The sequence below is a fragment of the Oryctolagus cuniculus genome, chromosome 3 (assembly GCF_964237555.1).
Source record: "Oryctolagus cuniculus chromosome 3, mOryCun1.1, whole genome shotgun sequence".
Lineage (NCBI taxonomy): Eukaryota > Metazoa > Chordata > Mammalia > Lagomorpha > Leporidae > Oryctolagus > Oryctolagus cuniculus.
Window position 1 is genome coordinate 136994542 of NC_091434.1, and position 17048 is coordinate 137011589.

The 17048-nt window shown below is 43.5% G+C and overlaps 1 protein-coding gene across 2 annotated transcripts in view; it reads left to right on the forward strand.

Annotated features, from left to right (window-relative positions):
• Positions 1-17048, forward strand: part of COG5 (component of oligomeric golgi complex 5) — a 359204-nt gene that overhangs the window by 327081 nt on the left and 15075 nt on the right. For both annotated transcript variants that reach the window (XM_008258350.4, XM_070071149.1), the window contains 3 exons: positions 1165-1268; positions 9176-9413; positions 15722-15798. In XM_008258350.4, coding sequence (XP_008256572.1) covers positions 1165-1268; positions 9176-9413; positions 15722-15798 — 419 coding nt within the window. The remainder of the gene's footprint in view (positions 1-1164; positions 1269-9175; positions 9414-15721; positions 15799-17048) is intronic.

The window sequence follows — 17048 nt, forward strand, 5'->3', positions numbered from 1 at the left end:
CCAAGTGTATCGGCTTCCCCGGGCTCCCAAGCCTGTCAGTGGATGACCTGTCTCTCTTCACCTTGTCTTACCTACTTGTTCTCTGAAATGCAGCTCAAGCCATGCCATCTATTTTTCATATCCTGCCGGTGTACATTGGAGGTCCCTCCCATGACCCCACAGTACTCTCTTAGGATATTTATTGCTATGACTTTCTATCTGTTGCTTTGACCCATGGGCTCTCTGAGGACATACTGTATGTGAGCACACACACACACATACACACACACACTCTCTCTCTCTCTCTCAATCAAGCCTGTACACAATGTGTTTATTTTCACCAGAGGCCAAGGGCTACAGAAAATATTTGGGAATGTAATTAAGAAGGGTCCTATTAAACCTTTTCTCAAGGGCTAGAGTCTTAAATAAGGTAAGCAGTGACCATAAAGTCCCTGTAGAACTGTTTTGCAGCCTTGACAATATGGGCATTTGAGATTTGATGATTCTTTGTTGCGGGGGCCATCCGTGCATAGGCGTATTTGTAGCGGCAGTCTTGTTTTCCCCCCACTAGATGCGAGCAGCACACTCCTGCTTTCTCCCCAGCTGTGATGGTCAGCAGTGTTTCCAAGCACTGCCAGATGTTAGCTGGGGAGCACAGTTGCCTACAGCTGAGAATCACTGCTGTGGTCTCTCCACAAAAATTTGACCCCTGAAATACCTATTCTGTCCTATAGGGCTCACCAGCACATCCTTCATATTCCCTCTGGCTAGGAGCTTAAGATATTATTCCAATTTTTAAAGAATTTCTTTTATTCTTGCCTCATTCTCTTGAGAAACTTTGAAGTAAAAAAAAAAAAAGTGTTCATTTGACTTTTACTTCACAAGTGGGCATACTCCTCTCTTTTCACACATCTTGGCTTCTCCGTGAGCTCATTTAACCACTAAATCTTTGGGGGGGAAATGAGTGGGGGAGTTGAAATTTTTCAGTGCCATTTTGATGTATTTTGAGCTTTAGAAATCATTGCTGACGGCAGCTAGGAAGGGGAGCAGACTTCTGTGGAGTTGAACTACGAATAATCTGCATTTGACGGAATACAAAAACTGCTAGTCACCTGTTTCTCATGTCTCAGCTTTCTTGGTGCTTTTCAATAATTGTGCCTCTCCTTTGTGCTTTCTTCTTTTTAGACGATTCACACTCTGATGGGAAATGCTGTGCAGCCCTTACTGACCTCCGTGGGGGATGCTATCGAGGCTATCATCATCACCATGCATCAGGAAGATTTCTCTGGGTAATAATTTCTCATCAAAACCACACTAACCTCAGTTGCCTTTGGCTTTCTTTCCTACCTCCACCACGACTCCATCGGGCATCTTACCCCCTAGAACTTTGCTCCCCTTGTGATGGTGTGGGCTTCTAACCTCCTGCCTACCCCTTGATGAGCCCCAGTAAGATAAAAATGGCTCCATTGCTATGTCCATCATTTCTCTCCTTTGGCAGGCATGTGGGATGGGTGTGTGGGTCTGTGCCCACCAGTTCACAGCTTGTGGGAGTGATGGTACCTTCTACTTCCAGTCTCACTACTCTCCCTTACTTCTCACAAACACCCTCTCTGTCAGCCTCCTGGCTACTCCCAGCAGAGGCATTGCTATCCTTGTGTAAAAGGTGCTGCCTTTGCCACTCTGCTTATCTGCATCTTCCTCTGGCTTTGGGGGCAAGCACCTGCTCAGCCTCCTCTAGGCCTGCTGTGTCCTTCCTCAGAATTTCTATGGCCGTGATACCTGCTCACATCACACCTAGAACAAACACTGTGCTTTGCTCATGCATAGCTTCTGTATCTTGAGCATAATAATCATCAGAGTTTGCAGCCCAGTTTGCTGAAATCTTTTAAAAGCAGAGCAAAATAGTTTTGGTTTAGTATATAAGAAAACCATCCATATATCTATTGGAGTGCTTTCTTAAAAATCTTGAAATAGTTCTAGAGCTTAACATTCAAATATTAACATGTTGGCATGGATTTTATATTCCTAGGACCATAGGTCCTTATTATTTTTATACCATCTTGTTTCTTTATATTCATATTGTTTAAAGGATATCTACTTTCTTTAGTTTCCAACCACTGGTTTGCTATTTCTAGAAAAAAAAAATAGTGATTATTTCACTGCCCTTGAATTATTCAAATCATTTGCCATTTCACTTACATAGTATTCTGAAGTGTCAAAAGAGCAGTCTCTATTTTCAATAATGGCATAAAGCACAGAAGGACAAAATGAATTAAAAAAAAAACGCTGTTTGGAACTCAATAGGAGATAAAACTGCTGATTACGAACGTTTGGGAGGAAATGGATTCTGTTCAAAAGTGATGTGAAATGTCCCAATTAGACCAATCATGAATGCCTCTGAAAAGGGAGCCAAAATGAGGTAATTTTTGAAGGCTCACTCTGAGTGGTAAGAAACGTCAGTGATTTAATGGGTGACCTACAGCCAGTACCCTGCAGATGAAATATTAGACTGTAACGGCTGCAAATTGCTTTCCCAATTGGCTATGTTTTTACAAGTTTGCTTAATACTAGTAAGACAGACTGGTTTTTAAGTGATAGTTTGCCATGAATGGAAAGCATTATTGTAAGGTCTGTAACATTGTCCTTATTTTTTATACCCATATGGCTTTTGATGTTTGCATTTCAGCTTAGTACTCATATATACAATAGACAGAGAGGTTCCACAGAAAGTCCTTCTCCCTATGTAGCAGTATAGGAGCGTGGAGCATTTTTGCTTTTATTTAAAGGATTGTTCCCATGGGTAATAATCTTCCTACTTTCTAGAATTGTGTCATTAGTAATTTTTTCATGCCATTTCATAGATATTGATATATAGATATAGTTATATAGCTAATATCAACTATAAGGTGAAGTTGGATTAAACAGTTCAAGAAATAGGAGTCACCTGTATATTAAGGCCGGCCCCCATTGGTATCAGTTGGGAAAAAATTGTGAATACCTGTCTCTTTAAGCCCTACATACCTATTCTAGAGAAAAGGAATCATATTTACCTTCTAGGTCAGTGTGGTGATAGAATCCCTGCTATTTAGAAAGTAATCTTCAACACAGTTTCCTGGTAGTTGAAATTTATTTAATAGAACTAGTGTGTTTCTTTCCAAGTTAACATTTAAAATGTAAATGTCTGACTGACCTAATTCATCTATTAAAATCCTTTCACTTAGTGTAGAATGACTCGTGTCTCATTACAGTTTGGAGTGGAGGAGGAGAGGCAGGAGGAGAGGCAGGAGGAGGCAGACCTAGATCCTAGGTGAGCACTTCTGAGAAGGGGAGAGTACGTTCACACAAGACTGGTGATGGAAAGGTGAACAGGTACCAATTCCCAGTTGTGCAGAAGTTTAATCCTCCTACCTTCAACATCTGCATGCAGGCTGTCACTATAAAGACCCTTAAACGTCTGCATAGCTCACTACTTCACTTTGTCAGTTGAAAATCTTTTAATAATGGCTTTGGTATGACTAGGGAAACTGAGCTTTAGCAATACCCAAGCAAGTTTTTATTCTAGTAAATTTAAATTAGTCTTTTAATATACAATAAAAATTGATATATGTATTTCAGAATTTTATCTTTTATTATTTTACTTATTTTGTCAAATGCCTGTCAAACTTGTTTTAGTATGTTATTTTCTAGTGCTTAAGGAATCATTTTACCTGGCTAGAATTAATATATTTTTTAAAGATTTATTTATTTACTTACAGGAGTGACAGAGACATCTTCGATCCACTGGTTCACTTGCCAAATGATTCCAGTGCCCCAGGACTGGGCCCAGCCAAAGTCAGGAGCCAGGAACTCAATCCAGATCTCCCACATGGGTAGCAGGGTCCCCGGCACTTGGGCCGTCTGCTCTACTTTCCCAGGCACATTAGCCAGGAGCTGGATTGGAAGTGGAGCAGCCACTAGGGCTGCTTGTATGGGATGAGCCACTGGGGCTCATATGGGATGCCAGCATAGCATGCATCAGTTTAGTTCACTGTGCTTCAACTCCAGCACCTAGAATTAACATTCTTGGGCTAATCCTATAAAGTATGAGAAAACACTATACTTTTGGTAAAACATAAGACGTTATGAAAGACCAACTATGTGTTGCATATACAGAGACTCACCTCACCATTAAGGACCATCATAAACCAAAAATGAAGATATGGAAAAAGGGAACCCATGCAAATGGAAACCAAAAGACAACAGAAGTACCTATACTTACGTCAGACAAAATAACTTTTAAGTCAAAAAATGTCAGAAAAGACAGAAAGTCATTATACAAAGGATTCAAGTGATTGTACTAATTGTAAGTGGGGCTGGCATTGTGGCTTAGCTAATTAAGCTTCTGCCTGCAGTGCCAGCATTTAGAAAAGCAGCAGAAGATGGCCTGAGTGCTTGGACCCCTGTACCTACATGGGAGACCTGGAAGAAGCTCCTGGCTCCTGCCTTTGGCCTGGCCCAGCCCTGGCTATTGTGGCCATTTGGGAAGTGAACCAGGGGCTGGAAGATCTCTCTCTGTTCTTTCTCTTTCTTTTTCTTTTTCTCCTTCTCTCTCTGTATCACTGCCTTTCAAATAAATAAATCTTTAAAAAAAAATTATCAGCACATACATACCCAACATCAGAGCACACAAATATTAATGAATGTGAAGGGAATAGTAGAAGACAGCAGTACCCCACTTTCAATGATGAGTAGATTATCCAGATACGAAATTAATAAGGAAACATTGAACTTTGTCGTTTGTATCTACCAGACATACACAAAACATCTACCCTAAACTAGTAGAACACAGTTTTTTCTCAAACAAGCATGGGACATTCTTCAGGATGGGTCACATATTAGATCACAAAACAAATCTCAAGAAATTTGAGAAGATTGAAATTGCATTAAGTATCTTTTCTTTTTTTTTTTTTTTTTTTTTTTTTTTTTTGACAGGCAGAGTGGACAGTGAGAGAGAGAGACAGAGAGAAAGGTCTTCCTTTGCCGTTGGTTCACCCTCCAATGGCTGCCGCGGCCAGCACGCTGCGGCCAGCGCACCGCGCTGATCCGATGGCAGGAGCCAGGAGCCAGGTGCTTTTCCTGGTCTCCCATGGGGTGCAGGGCCCAAGCACCTGGGCCATCCTCCACTGCACTCCCTGGCCACAGCAGAGGGCTGGCCTGGAAGAGGGGCAACCGGGACAGAATCCGGTGCCCCAACCGGGACTAGAACCCGGTGTGCCGGCGCCGCTAGGCGGAGGATTAGCCTAGTGAGCCATGGCGCCGGCTAAGTATCTTTTCTTATTACGATAGTACGATACTAGAAATCGGCAAGAGGAGAACTCCTAGAATGTCCACAGTGTGGGTAAAAATTAACATACTCCCAATCAATGGATCAAAGAAAAAACCAAAAGGAAAATTTTTTAAATATCTTAAGACAAATGAACATGTAAATACAGCATACTAAAATATAAGGGATACAGCAAAAGATTTCTAAAAAGGAAATTTATAGTAATAAACATCTTTATTCAAAAAAGAAAGAGATCTCAACCTAACATTTTACCTCCAGAAACTAGAAAAATGAGAACAAATTAAACCCAAAGTAAGCAGAAGGGCGGCAGTAACAAGGAACAGAGCAGAAATAAATGGTGTAGAGACAAGATAAACAACAGAAAAACTTTGAAATAGAAGCTGATTTTTTGGAAAAGGTACACAGAATTGATAAACTCTTATCCTAGACTAAGAAAAAAAGATTCAAACTCAGGAATTAAAAAGGAGACATTACAGCTGATACCACAGAAGTACAAAGAATGATAGAAAATTACTATGAATAATTGACTATGTACTAACCAATCAGATAACCTGCAAGAAATCACACATGTCAGATTGGTTTTTATCAAAAATACAAAATAGGAACGGGCCTTTGGCACGGCAGTTAAGCTGTTGCTTGGCACATCCCATGTAGGAGTGCCTGCATTCGAGTTCCTGGTCTGCTTCCCAATCCAGCTTCCTGCTGATGCACCCCCTGGAAGGCAGCAGTGATGGCTCTGGTACTTAGGACCCTGCCAGCATGTGCGACCTGGGTGGCGTCTGGGCTCTCAGCTTCAGCTAGCACAGCCCTGGCAGTTGAGGGCGTTTCAGAATTCTCGATCTCTGTCTGTCTCTTTCTCTGCCTTTCAAATAAATAAATGAAGGTAAGTGAATTTTTTGAAAAGATTTATTTATTTATTTGAAAGTCAGAGTTACACAGAGAAAGAAGAAGAGAGAGAGAAAGAGAGGTCTTCCATCCACTGGCTCACTCCCCAACTGGCCACAAAGGCTGTGCTGATTCAAAGCCAGGAGCCAGGAGCTTCTTCCAGGGCTCCCACACAGGTGCAGGGGCCCAAGGACTTGGGCCATCTTCTGCTTTCCCAGGCCATAGCAGAAAGCTGGATCGGAAGTGGAGCACCTGGGTCTCGAACCGGCACCCATATGGGATGCCAACACTGCAGGCAGTGGCTTTACCTGCTACACCACAGCACCAGCCCCAAGTGAATTTTTTTAAAAAAATTATCTTAAGCAAAAAAATAAATGTTAGTGAGGATATAGAGAAAAAGAAATTCTTGTACACTGTTGGTGAAATTTAAATTAGTACAGTAATTATAGAAAACTGTATGGAAGTTCTTTGACAAAACTAAAAATAAAATTACCATATGATCCAGCTAACCCACTTCTGAGTGTAGATCCTAAGGACTTGAAATAAGTGTGTGAAAGTACTCGTGTGTCCGTTGCAGCATTTTGTACAGTAGCCAAGTGAAGGAATCACACTAAGTGTCCATTTTTATTCATCCATTGATGGACACTTAGTGTGGTTCCTTCATTTGGCTACTGTACATAATGCTGCATATGGTATATGTGTGTACTGTACTATTAAGTCTTCAAAAAAGAGGAAATGCTATCTAATGCAGCCATGGATGAAACTGGAGGACATCCTGTTAAGTGAAGTAAGTCAAACACTGAAAAGCAAACACTGCATATTCTCAGCAGTGTGCGGAATCCATAACAATAGAACTCACAGAGGGTTCAGGGACTGGGAGTTGCCAGTATGAGGAGATAGTGGTCGAAGGATACAAGTTGTACTTAGGAGGAGTAAATAATTATCTAAAATGATCAATATGTTAATTGACTCCGTTCAGTCATTCCACACCATGTATATATATCATAGCTAAATATCTTGAAATTACACATTATTATAGTATGTTGAAAAACCAAATTCAAGCCGGCGCCGTGGCTCAATAGGCTAATCCTCCACCTTGCGGCGCCGGCACACCGGGTTCTAGTCCCGGTTGGGGCGCCGGATTCTGTCCCGGTTGCCCCTCTTCCAGGCCAGCCCTCTGCTGTGGCCAGGGAGTGCAGTGGAGGATGGCCCAGGTGCTTGGGCCCTGCACCCCATGGGAGACCAGGAAAAGCACCTGGATCCTGGCTCCTGCCAGGATCAGCGCGGTGCGCCGGCTGCAGCGGCGGCCATTGGAGGGTGAACCAGCGGCAAAAGGAAGACCTTTCTCTCTCTGTCTCTCTCACTGTCCACTCTGCCTGTCAAAAAAAAAAAAAAAGAAAAAAAGAAAAACCAAATTCAAATTTTAAAAATTAATTTTAAAAAGTAGGAAGAAGAGCAGGAGGACCATTTTTTGCAACTCCACTTTTTGGACTGACAGAACCTGAATCAAGCCAGCTGTGTGGTGGTCTGAATCCACCAGAGCCCCCGTGACTCACCGTGGTTCCCTCCACCCACTGGGAAGCCCACCTGGTGGTGACACCATGTGCCCCTCAGTGGCCTTGCAGCTGTTAAGACATTCCTTTTTTTTTTTTTTTTTTTTTTTTTTTGACAGGCAGAGTGGACAGTGAGAGAGAGAAAGGTCTTCCTTTGCCGTTGGTTCACCCTCCAATGGCCGCCGCTGCCGCTGCACTGCAGCCGGCGCACCATGCTGATCTGATGGCAGGAGCCAGGTACTTCTCCTGGTCTCCCATGGGGTGCAGGGCCCAAGCACTTGGGCCATCCTCCACTGCACTCCCTGGCCACAGCAGAGAGCTGGCCTGGAAGAGGGGCAACCGGGACAGAATCCGGCGCCCCGACCGGGACTAGAACCCAGTGTGCCGGCGCCGCAAGGTGGAGGATTAGCCTAGTAAGCCATGGCGCCGGCCAAAACATTCCTTCTTAACCTGAACACCATCCCTTCCTCTTGGAACAGAAGCCTGATTTCCTTGTTTGTTTCTGCTTTTAGGGTTGGAGAACCTCTGGTTAGCAGCCTATTTATAGTAACCGTTGCTGTATCTGAAGATAATTAAGTTCACCTCATTATCTTACTCTAGGAATTTTAGTTATGTCTGTTGTTCCTCTTTAGACCATCGTGTTTTTCTACGTCATTCTCAGAATATGAAAACACTTAACTTGCTTTCTGAAGCGATTCAGCTTTATATAGCTAATGATCTCATCTATTAGACAATATCAGGTGATTTCTAATTTTGGTATAATTCTTGTTCCTATAAATATTTCACATTTTTAATATATTCTTTAAAGGCCGATTGTAAGCATTTATAAATTATAAATAGTGTATCCTCGAGCATCAGCTGGCATCATCTGCTGAGCCAAATTAAAGCTTCTCCAAACCTCCTCATCTGGAGGGAGAAACTGCACACCACGTGTATTGTTGCATAACTGCTTCCACAGTCAGAATTCTGCTATGCGACTGATCTGATTAAATAGCGCAAGAGCAAAGATGTCCTTGCCAGGAATTTGTTTGGAAAAGGCAGCATTTTCTGTCGTTACAAAGTGTAAAATGCTATTTCAGGGTCCGTGATTGATGCGTTCACTAAGCAGGCAAACTGTAGAAGAGATGGAAGTGGCGAGGCCAGCGAGTGCGGACAGATTCATGAGATTCAACCAGGACAGATAGTTATCCATTTCGTTCTTGATAGTATTCAGGTACATGGATTCTAAAGCTCCTTCAGCAGTCCTTCCAGCATCGGAGAAAAAAAGGGGAGGGGGACCACTAGAGTATGATTTAAATATTTTCTTGTGTTCTTTGATACTTGTACACCATTAGGGGGAAAAGTTGCACAGGACTGAAGTAGCCTCCAGAGGTGGGGAATGGGAGAGTGCAGTTGAGTGCACTGGTGCTGAGAACAGCTGCTTGTTCTGTCGCAGGTCGGTGTCCGGCTCAGGAAAGCCCGACGTTCCTTGTTCTCTGTACATGAAGGAGCTGCAAGGTTTCATTGCCCGAGTTATGAGTGACTACTTCAAACACTTCGAATGCTCAGATTTTGTCTTTGACAACACGGAAGCTATTGCCCAACGAGCAATTGAACTTTTTATCCGCAATGCTAGTCTCATAAGACCTCTTGGTGAAGGTGGGAAAATGCGACTTGCTGCTGATTTTGCACAGGTAAATAAATGCATAGCTACAAAGGGAAAAATGTTTGGTGTCAGTATTACCTATTAAGTAAAATGTTAAATATATATTCGTCCATGTTTTTATAAAGTAGAATAAAGAAAAGTAAATCCACTTAAATTTAATTGGTAAAAGGAGAAAAGGAGACTTTAAAGACACTTTTAATGAAATAGTTTGTTCTTTGAGTAGTTAACAAAAAAATCATCCCACATCTTTACTGTTTCAAGGTCAAGGTGAAGTAGCTCATCCCACAGGAACCCAGTTATTTTCCATTTTTGCATACTGTGGGGCTTTTTCACTATTTCTCTAGGTCAGTACTGGTGAAAGTAGTTCATTGACCTTGCTGGAAAATGATATAGACAATGAAATAACCTTTCAGACAGTGGAAAGGGAGTCCCTGTGTGAAGAGAAAGAATTCTACTATGTCTGTTATCCTGGCCCCATTATATCTGGCCCCATTCCAAGACTATGTTCAGTGCATTGAGGTGCACAGTGGGTCAGGGGGACGTGCCATCTGACTGCTTGGTCTTTCTCTGTTAAGTAGAGTACACTTGTCAGTGGCTAGCCTTGAAATTATTCCAAGCTACCTAGTATGTGTGACATCGAATGGCAATTAACTAGCAGAGCCATAATCAAATCTTATAGAAATATTTTTTTCTTTTTTTAGTCTGATGTTAAAATCATTTCAACAGCAACAAAGGCAAAAAAAAAGAAAAGGGAACACCTCAAACAAAAATCTTGATTAAAAGATTCAGACACAGAGATGATTCTTATTTGTGTAGCATGTCAAGGGTGAAATCATTTTTTAAGCCTTTCAAAGCTGTTAGCTTTACTAGTCTAAATAGTTGTTCAAGCCAAATCCTCCTTGCTTATAAAGATAAATGTTTAACATCAGAATTTATTCCTGGGTATCTGGCAGGGCGGGGTTGCAGGTGGGGGGAGAGGTCGTCTGTGCTGAGGAAGGGGCCGGGGTGGGTTGCATTTCCCAAGGTTATGGTTGTCAGCTTGCTGGAACATGGTGCACTTACACAAAGGAGCAGGGAACACAAACCACAAACCTGTACCTTCAACTCTGCATGTGTACTGATCCAGCAGTTAGTCATTTTCTTCCCCAGATGATATGCTGGAGGCCGCTAGACCACAGGAAGCCTTCCTTTGGGAATTACGCTATTGGTAGCTACAGTGTGAAAATGAGGGTTTCAGTGTTACCATTCATATGACCTTTTCCATTTCTGTCAGCTTCTTCCGGAGGCACCTGTACATTTAAAGAGGATTAGACATGACTTTTGTCCGACTTGTCTTTCGCCAGGGTTGCAGGCTGGGACCCACTCTTGCTTATTAATTATGTTGTAAGCTGTGCTCTGGTGGGTCTCTGTTCTCCTCTTTCCCTCTCCTCCTGATTTTGTTTTTCTTTTCCTGTCCTCTCCTCTCCCTGGGGCTCCCACCCCCACCGGCTTATTTGCATTCTGCTCCAGCTGGCTCTTGAGTCACTTTCCTGGAGGCAGCACTTCAAGTCCAATTAGAGTGGCAGCCGAGCAGGCGATGGCCAAAATGAGAGTGCTGTGGGAGAGAGGCTTGTTGTTTTGGGTTTTTATTTTAATAATATGTTCCTTTATGAGACTTGAAAGATGGAAAGTATCGTCCTTTAGCTCTTGCTACTGCAGCTAGTACCTGCTCAGGATGCCCAAGGGCCGGCAGCAGGGGCTGGCTTCCACTCTGCAAAACCGGCATGATTCAGAACTGTTCTTGGCATTGCTGCATTCTGCAGACTTGCTGCTGGACAAACCGAACTTTCCCCAGGTCCCTTGCCTTACTTAAGACAGTTAAAACTGCTCAGTCATCTGCGCTGACTCGGGCTGTTCACAGGTAGCAGCGACTCGGTGGTGAGAGTGTATTTCCCAGCCCTGCGGTAGGCGGTGGTTACTGCCTTCCATGTGGTCAGTTCGTCTGTACCGCAGCGTGCCCCAGTTTCGGAGGCACCACCCCCTCCCACTGCTCACCTTGGGATTGGCTGCACGCCTGTGGGTCATGGGCACAGGAGGGCAGGTGGCAGCGCTAGCACAGGTGGTCATATTGACAATCAGGAACTTTGGCAAGCGCCCAGCTGTTCTGTCAGGATCCTCCCCACCCCCATTTTGAAAAATTAGATTTTGAATTTGAAGTTTTGGGTTTTTTTTTTTTATTTCATTTCATGTGGTTTCTTGCCACAATGCAATTATACAATGCTGTACCTCAGCTTTCAGAACTGTACTTCAGCTGAAAATGTTTTTCTGGGTTCAGTCAAAACACTCAAATAGCATCGCCTTGACATTTATATTCATGACAGGCATCACCTGGGGCTGAGAAAGCCTTCCAACTGCCTGATTATTGAGGGTTCTGCCAATTTGTATCCAAAATTAAACAAAGCCATGGAGGTCGCTGGACTCAAGAATGGACACTCTGGGGGGTTGAAAAGTGTTCTTGGGATAAAAATGCTGCTCTGCTGACATTGGTCACAGGGAGAGAAGGAGCTCAAGAGGCCAGGAGAACTGAGGGTGCTGGTGTCTGGCTGCAGATGATGATCTATGGTGAGGGCACCTTTGAGAGCCTCTCCGTGCCCCGGGTGCCGGTGCAGGGCAGGAACGTGGTTGTAGGGTGCCATCTGGAGGGCTTGTGGTGCAGGAAGTGCCAGCATCCTGTCCCCTTAGGATCCAGGTCATGGGCAGGAGGTGCTTTCCTTCAGGTAATTAATTCCCTGCTGTGGCCACATGGTCTTGGTGTCTGCACTGATCACACAGCAGTTCTGAAAGCCGTGAGCTTGTCCCCAGCCACGGGGGTCCTCCTGAGTGGGAGTCCATGTGACGCGCTGGCCACTCCGCCCTGCCGCCCTTCCCTGAGGGAAAGATGGCTGTTGGAGTTGGCCTCCAGTCTTTCGGTGGTTCTCCCGGCCATTTCTGTTTTAGGCCTACTGGTGCCCTTTAAGTCTCCCTTTATGTGTCTCTTTTGCCTGGTGCCTGAGAATCAGAATTGTCATTTCTATTATGATTCTGCTTGCCTTTTCTTCTGAACAGTGTCAGGGCAGGGGTGCCCTGGGAGTGCCCAGGGATGCCCTGTGGTTAACCAAATGTCCATAGTAGATAAGGCGCAGCCAGTAATTAGCTCCCAGCCCTGCAGCTGACGGCTCCCTCCCTCCGCCTTGGCCACTTTATGCACAGTTACCTCCTTCCTCTAAAACAGACACTCCTGTCCTTGAAAACATGGCCTTCATGGTTTCATGGAACCCTGGCAGAAAAAATGATGTTCAGTACCCTGGAAGTCCTTGATGGATGAGAAATTTATTTTAGACATTTAACATTTTCAAGTTGCCCCATGGCACAGTAGTCTTCCACACTGTTAGAGATTTCACAGCCCCACGCTGTCACGTAGCAACTCCTCCTTTGTGTTAACATTTCACCCTGCTCACATGCTGACGCAGGGGTTGTTTGGTTTGATCTTTGAGGACAACCCACTGTGGCGGTTGAAAACAAAATGACAAAAACTTTCATGAAAAATACATCACATTATTGAAGTGTGTAAAACCTCATACACACACACACACACAACCTTATGAGTGGAATTAACAAATCAAAAGATACATGATCATATTTTCACTTTGTGGTCGTTTTCCTTACATCTTGAAAAAAAAACAGAAACTCCCACCCAGTGAATAAACAGGTCCCAGGGAACAGCCCGTCTCCCACTGTCTTTTGAGTAAAGAACGCTGGCTCATAGCAGTTCTGTTATGTGGTGTTGGCAAAAATCCTGACTTTTTCTTCTTTACATTTTTCTTTTCCTGTAATTTGTTTGTCAGTGTTTGGGAGAGTTTTCCATCCACTCGAGGTTTCTGTGTAGGACAAACAGTGTGCACTCTGTGTCTTTGGTACATTGAGATTAACCTGGCCCTATTCACCCTTGAGACTGTCTCAAGAAAGCTGCCCACCAATTCTCCCTGGAAATTTGGTTCATACATTTGGTAGAACTCTTACCATTTTGCGTAGTAATACTCTTATGTGTGTGTGAAGGTCTCTCAGGAAATTTGTAGAAAATGGAATTAAAAGCTAAGTTTATTTTGGCGCAGAACATTTTTGAAATCATGTATGAGGGGGTTCCTCAGAAAGTCTGTAGAAATGGATATTATGAAAAAACTACACATGAATCTCAAAAAATTTTCACACCAAAATAAACGTTTTCAAAACAAATTTTTCTGTCAGAGAAAGAGAAGCAGCAAGTTCTCTCATCCACTGGTTAATTCCCTGAATGCTGGGTCAGGCTAAATCCAGGACTTGGGCACTCAATCCAGGTCTCCCACGTGTGTGATAGGAACTCAATGATGAGCCGTTGTCTGTGCCTCACAGGGCACACATTAGTAGGAGGTTGGAATTGGGAGTGAAGCTGGGACTTGGACCCAACCACTCTGATATGGAACCATGAGCATCTCAAGCTAGGTCTTTTATTTATTTTTTAAGATTTATTTATCCATTTGAAAGGCAGAGGGACAGAGACAGAGGGAAATACAGAAATTCTTCCGTCCTCTGGTTCACTTCCCAAATGGCCACAACACAGACCAGGAGCCCAAAACTCCAACCAGGTTTCCCACATGGGTGGCAGGAGCCCAAGTGCCTTCCCAGGCACATTAGCCAGAATCTGGATTGGAAGCAGAGCAACCAGGACTAGAAAATCATTTTTTAATATCAATAATAATTGCTGGCATTTAGTGAGCACTTATTATGTGCTGTGCACACTATGGAATTATCTTTCACTTTGCACAATTCTAGTAAGTAGGTACTACTATTTCCATTTTACAGGTGGGAGACCTGAGACATATAACTTGTCCAGGGTCATAAAACTAGCAACTACAGATTTGGACTTCTTGGGGCTCCAGAGTTGGTGCTTTTCATCAGTTGAGTTACATTGATAAAAAAGAATTGTCATCATCTATGTTGAATATAAAAAATGTTCTGAGGACGGGTGTTTGACCTAGCAGTTAAGATGCCGGTTAGGACACCCTGCATCCCATAGCAGTGGGTGTGCGTTCAATTCCCGGCTCTGGTTCCTAACACTAGATTCTACTAATGCAGACCCTGGAAGGCAACACTTTTGCTCAAGTTCTTGAGTTCTGCCACTCATACGGGAGACCTGGATTCCGTTTTCAACTCTTGGCTTCAGCCTGGCCCAGCTCCAGGTGTTGCAGGCATTTGTGGAGTGAACCAGTGGATGGGAACTCCATCTATCTGACTGTCTCTCTGTTTCTAAACAAATAAACATTGGGGCCAGCGTTGTGGCTTAGCAGGCTAAACTACTGCCTGTAGTGCTGGCATCCCTTATGGGCTGCTAATCAAGTCCTGGATACTCCACTTCCAGTCCAGTTTCCACCTAATGTGCCTGGGAAAGCAGTGGAAGATGGACCAAGTCCTTAGGCCCCAACACCCCTGTGGGAGACCCAGAGGAAGTTCCTGGCTCCTGCCCAGCTCAGCCCCAGCCATTACTGCCATTTGAGGAGTGAACCAATGGATGGAAAGCTTCTCTTTCTCTCTCTCTCTTTCTGTGTATCTCTATCTCTCCCCCTATAAATCTGCTTTTCAAATAAATAAAATCTTAATAAATAAATAGGGCTGGTGCTGTGGTGTAGTGGGTAAGGTTGCTGCCTGCAGTGCCAACATCCCATATGGGCACCGGTTTGAGACCCGGCTGCTCCACTTCCAATCCAGCTCTCTGCTATGGCCTGGGAAAGCAGTAGAGGATGGCCCAACTCCTTGGGCCTCTGCACCCATGTGGGAAGACCCAGAGGAAGCTCCTGGCTCCTGGCTTCTGGCTTCAGATCAGCACAACTCCAGCCATTGCAGCCAATTGGGGAGTGAACCAGCAGGTGGAAGATCTCTCTCTCTCTGTCTCTCTCTCTCTCCACCTCTCCTTCTCTCTCTGTGTAACTCTGACTTTCAAATAAATAAAAAAAGAATAAGTAAACAGACTTATGCCTACTTAAAATGCATGTACACAGTTTTATAGACCTTTCTTTTTCAGTGGAGAAACTCTAAATTTCTTTCTGGTAAATAACAAAAAGCATCTTTTCTGTTTCCATGAAGGAATTACCTCGTTGTACGCTCTTTTATGCAAAAATTATCTAAGTCACTGCTTTGTCATGAGTTTAGTTGGCTTCCAGAATGTGCCTCACGGTCTAGATAACCTTAGGTTTCCTGTGGGCTACAGCTCCATGATCGGGCAAGTCCCTGATTGACCTTGGGATGCCGCCCTGGAGAGCTACAGAGTGTCTTCTGATGTTTCAGATGGAGCTGGCTGTGGGTCCCTTCTGCAGACGAGTGTCCGACTTAGGGAAGTCCTATCGGATGCTGAGGTCATTCAGGTAAGACTATTTCTTGGTTAATATATTTGTATTCTATTAGTAAATAAATTTTTCTCCTCCATTTCAGGCGGAAATGTATAAAATTGCCAGTGTTCATCCATGTATGACTTAAAATAATGACAGTTTCATTTGAGTCATCTTGAGAGGTATTATTCTAATTAGAAACCCACATAGGATTATGTGCATTGACTAATAAGTTAGTGGGTGTTTTTTTTTTTTTCTCCTGTTTGAGTGAGCTACAAATCACAAGGTTAGGCTAGTAAGTTTTACTGTGCTATTCCTAGGGAGCTGTTTTATTTTGCTTCCCATTCTTACAGGAATGCATTGACTAATAATGCCAGGCAGTTCATGATCATATGGGTGTCTTTTTTCTGAGATGTTCATGTGTTTCTGTATCGTTTTTCACCCAGTCTGCTTCTACAAAGGTTATGTTCCAAGAGAGGGATGTCAGAACCACTGAATGGACTATTTATAAAACCTGTAGTGATGAAATGCAGGCAGTGACTATGAATGTAGTAGATAACCTAGACTAATGCAATTGAGCACAGAATTTACATTGAGTTTCCCAGAAACCAATTCAGAAAGAAAGACGAAGAGCCAATTCATACTTAATGATCTTAGATTCTACCAGTTAACAGAGAAAAATTCTCCACTTAAATAGGTTTTTATCAATTCAGATCTTATGAAATAGTGAAAAACTCAATGATTAAGGTCTTCTATAGCAGACTCCAGGCAATAAGGGGAGGTTATTCATATGGCTTTTTAAATTTTTTTTAAGTTTTTTTTTTTTTTTAATTTGAAAGAGTTACAGAGAGGCAGAGGCAGGGAGAGAGACAGAGAGACAGAGAGAGGTCTTCCATCTGCTGGTTCATTCCCCATATGGCTGTGATGGCCAGAGCTGCGCCAGTCTGCAGCCAGGAGCCTGGATCTGTGACGGATCTGTGACCAAGCTGTGACTGCACCTGGTGTGCGCTGTCAGTGAACCAAGAGCATGGTGGTCTCTGCGTGTGTTTCAGTACAGATCAGGTCAGAGTGCAGCCCTCTGCACTCCATACTGGAAGTGAAGAGGACACGTTCACAGGAGTCCTCTAATTAACTGCTTTGCTCTCTTGCGTCATCAAGCTTTGGCAGGAGAAAACCCAGTGGTATAACCTAGGAAGTAGAAGAACCCAGTGGTGTTGGTGGAGAGGGCACCCCATCCTTTACCTTGCCCATTTGTCACTGGCAAAGGGTTTTTGTTTGTTTGTTTG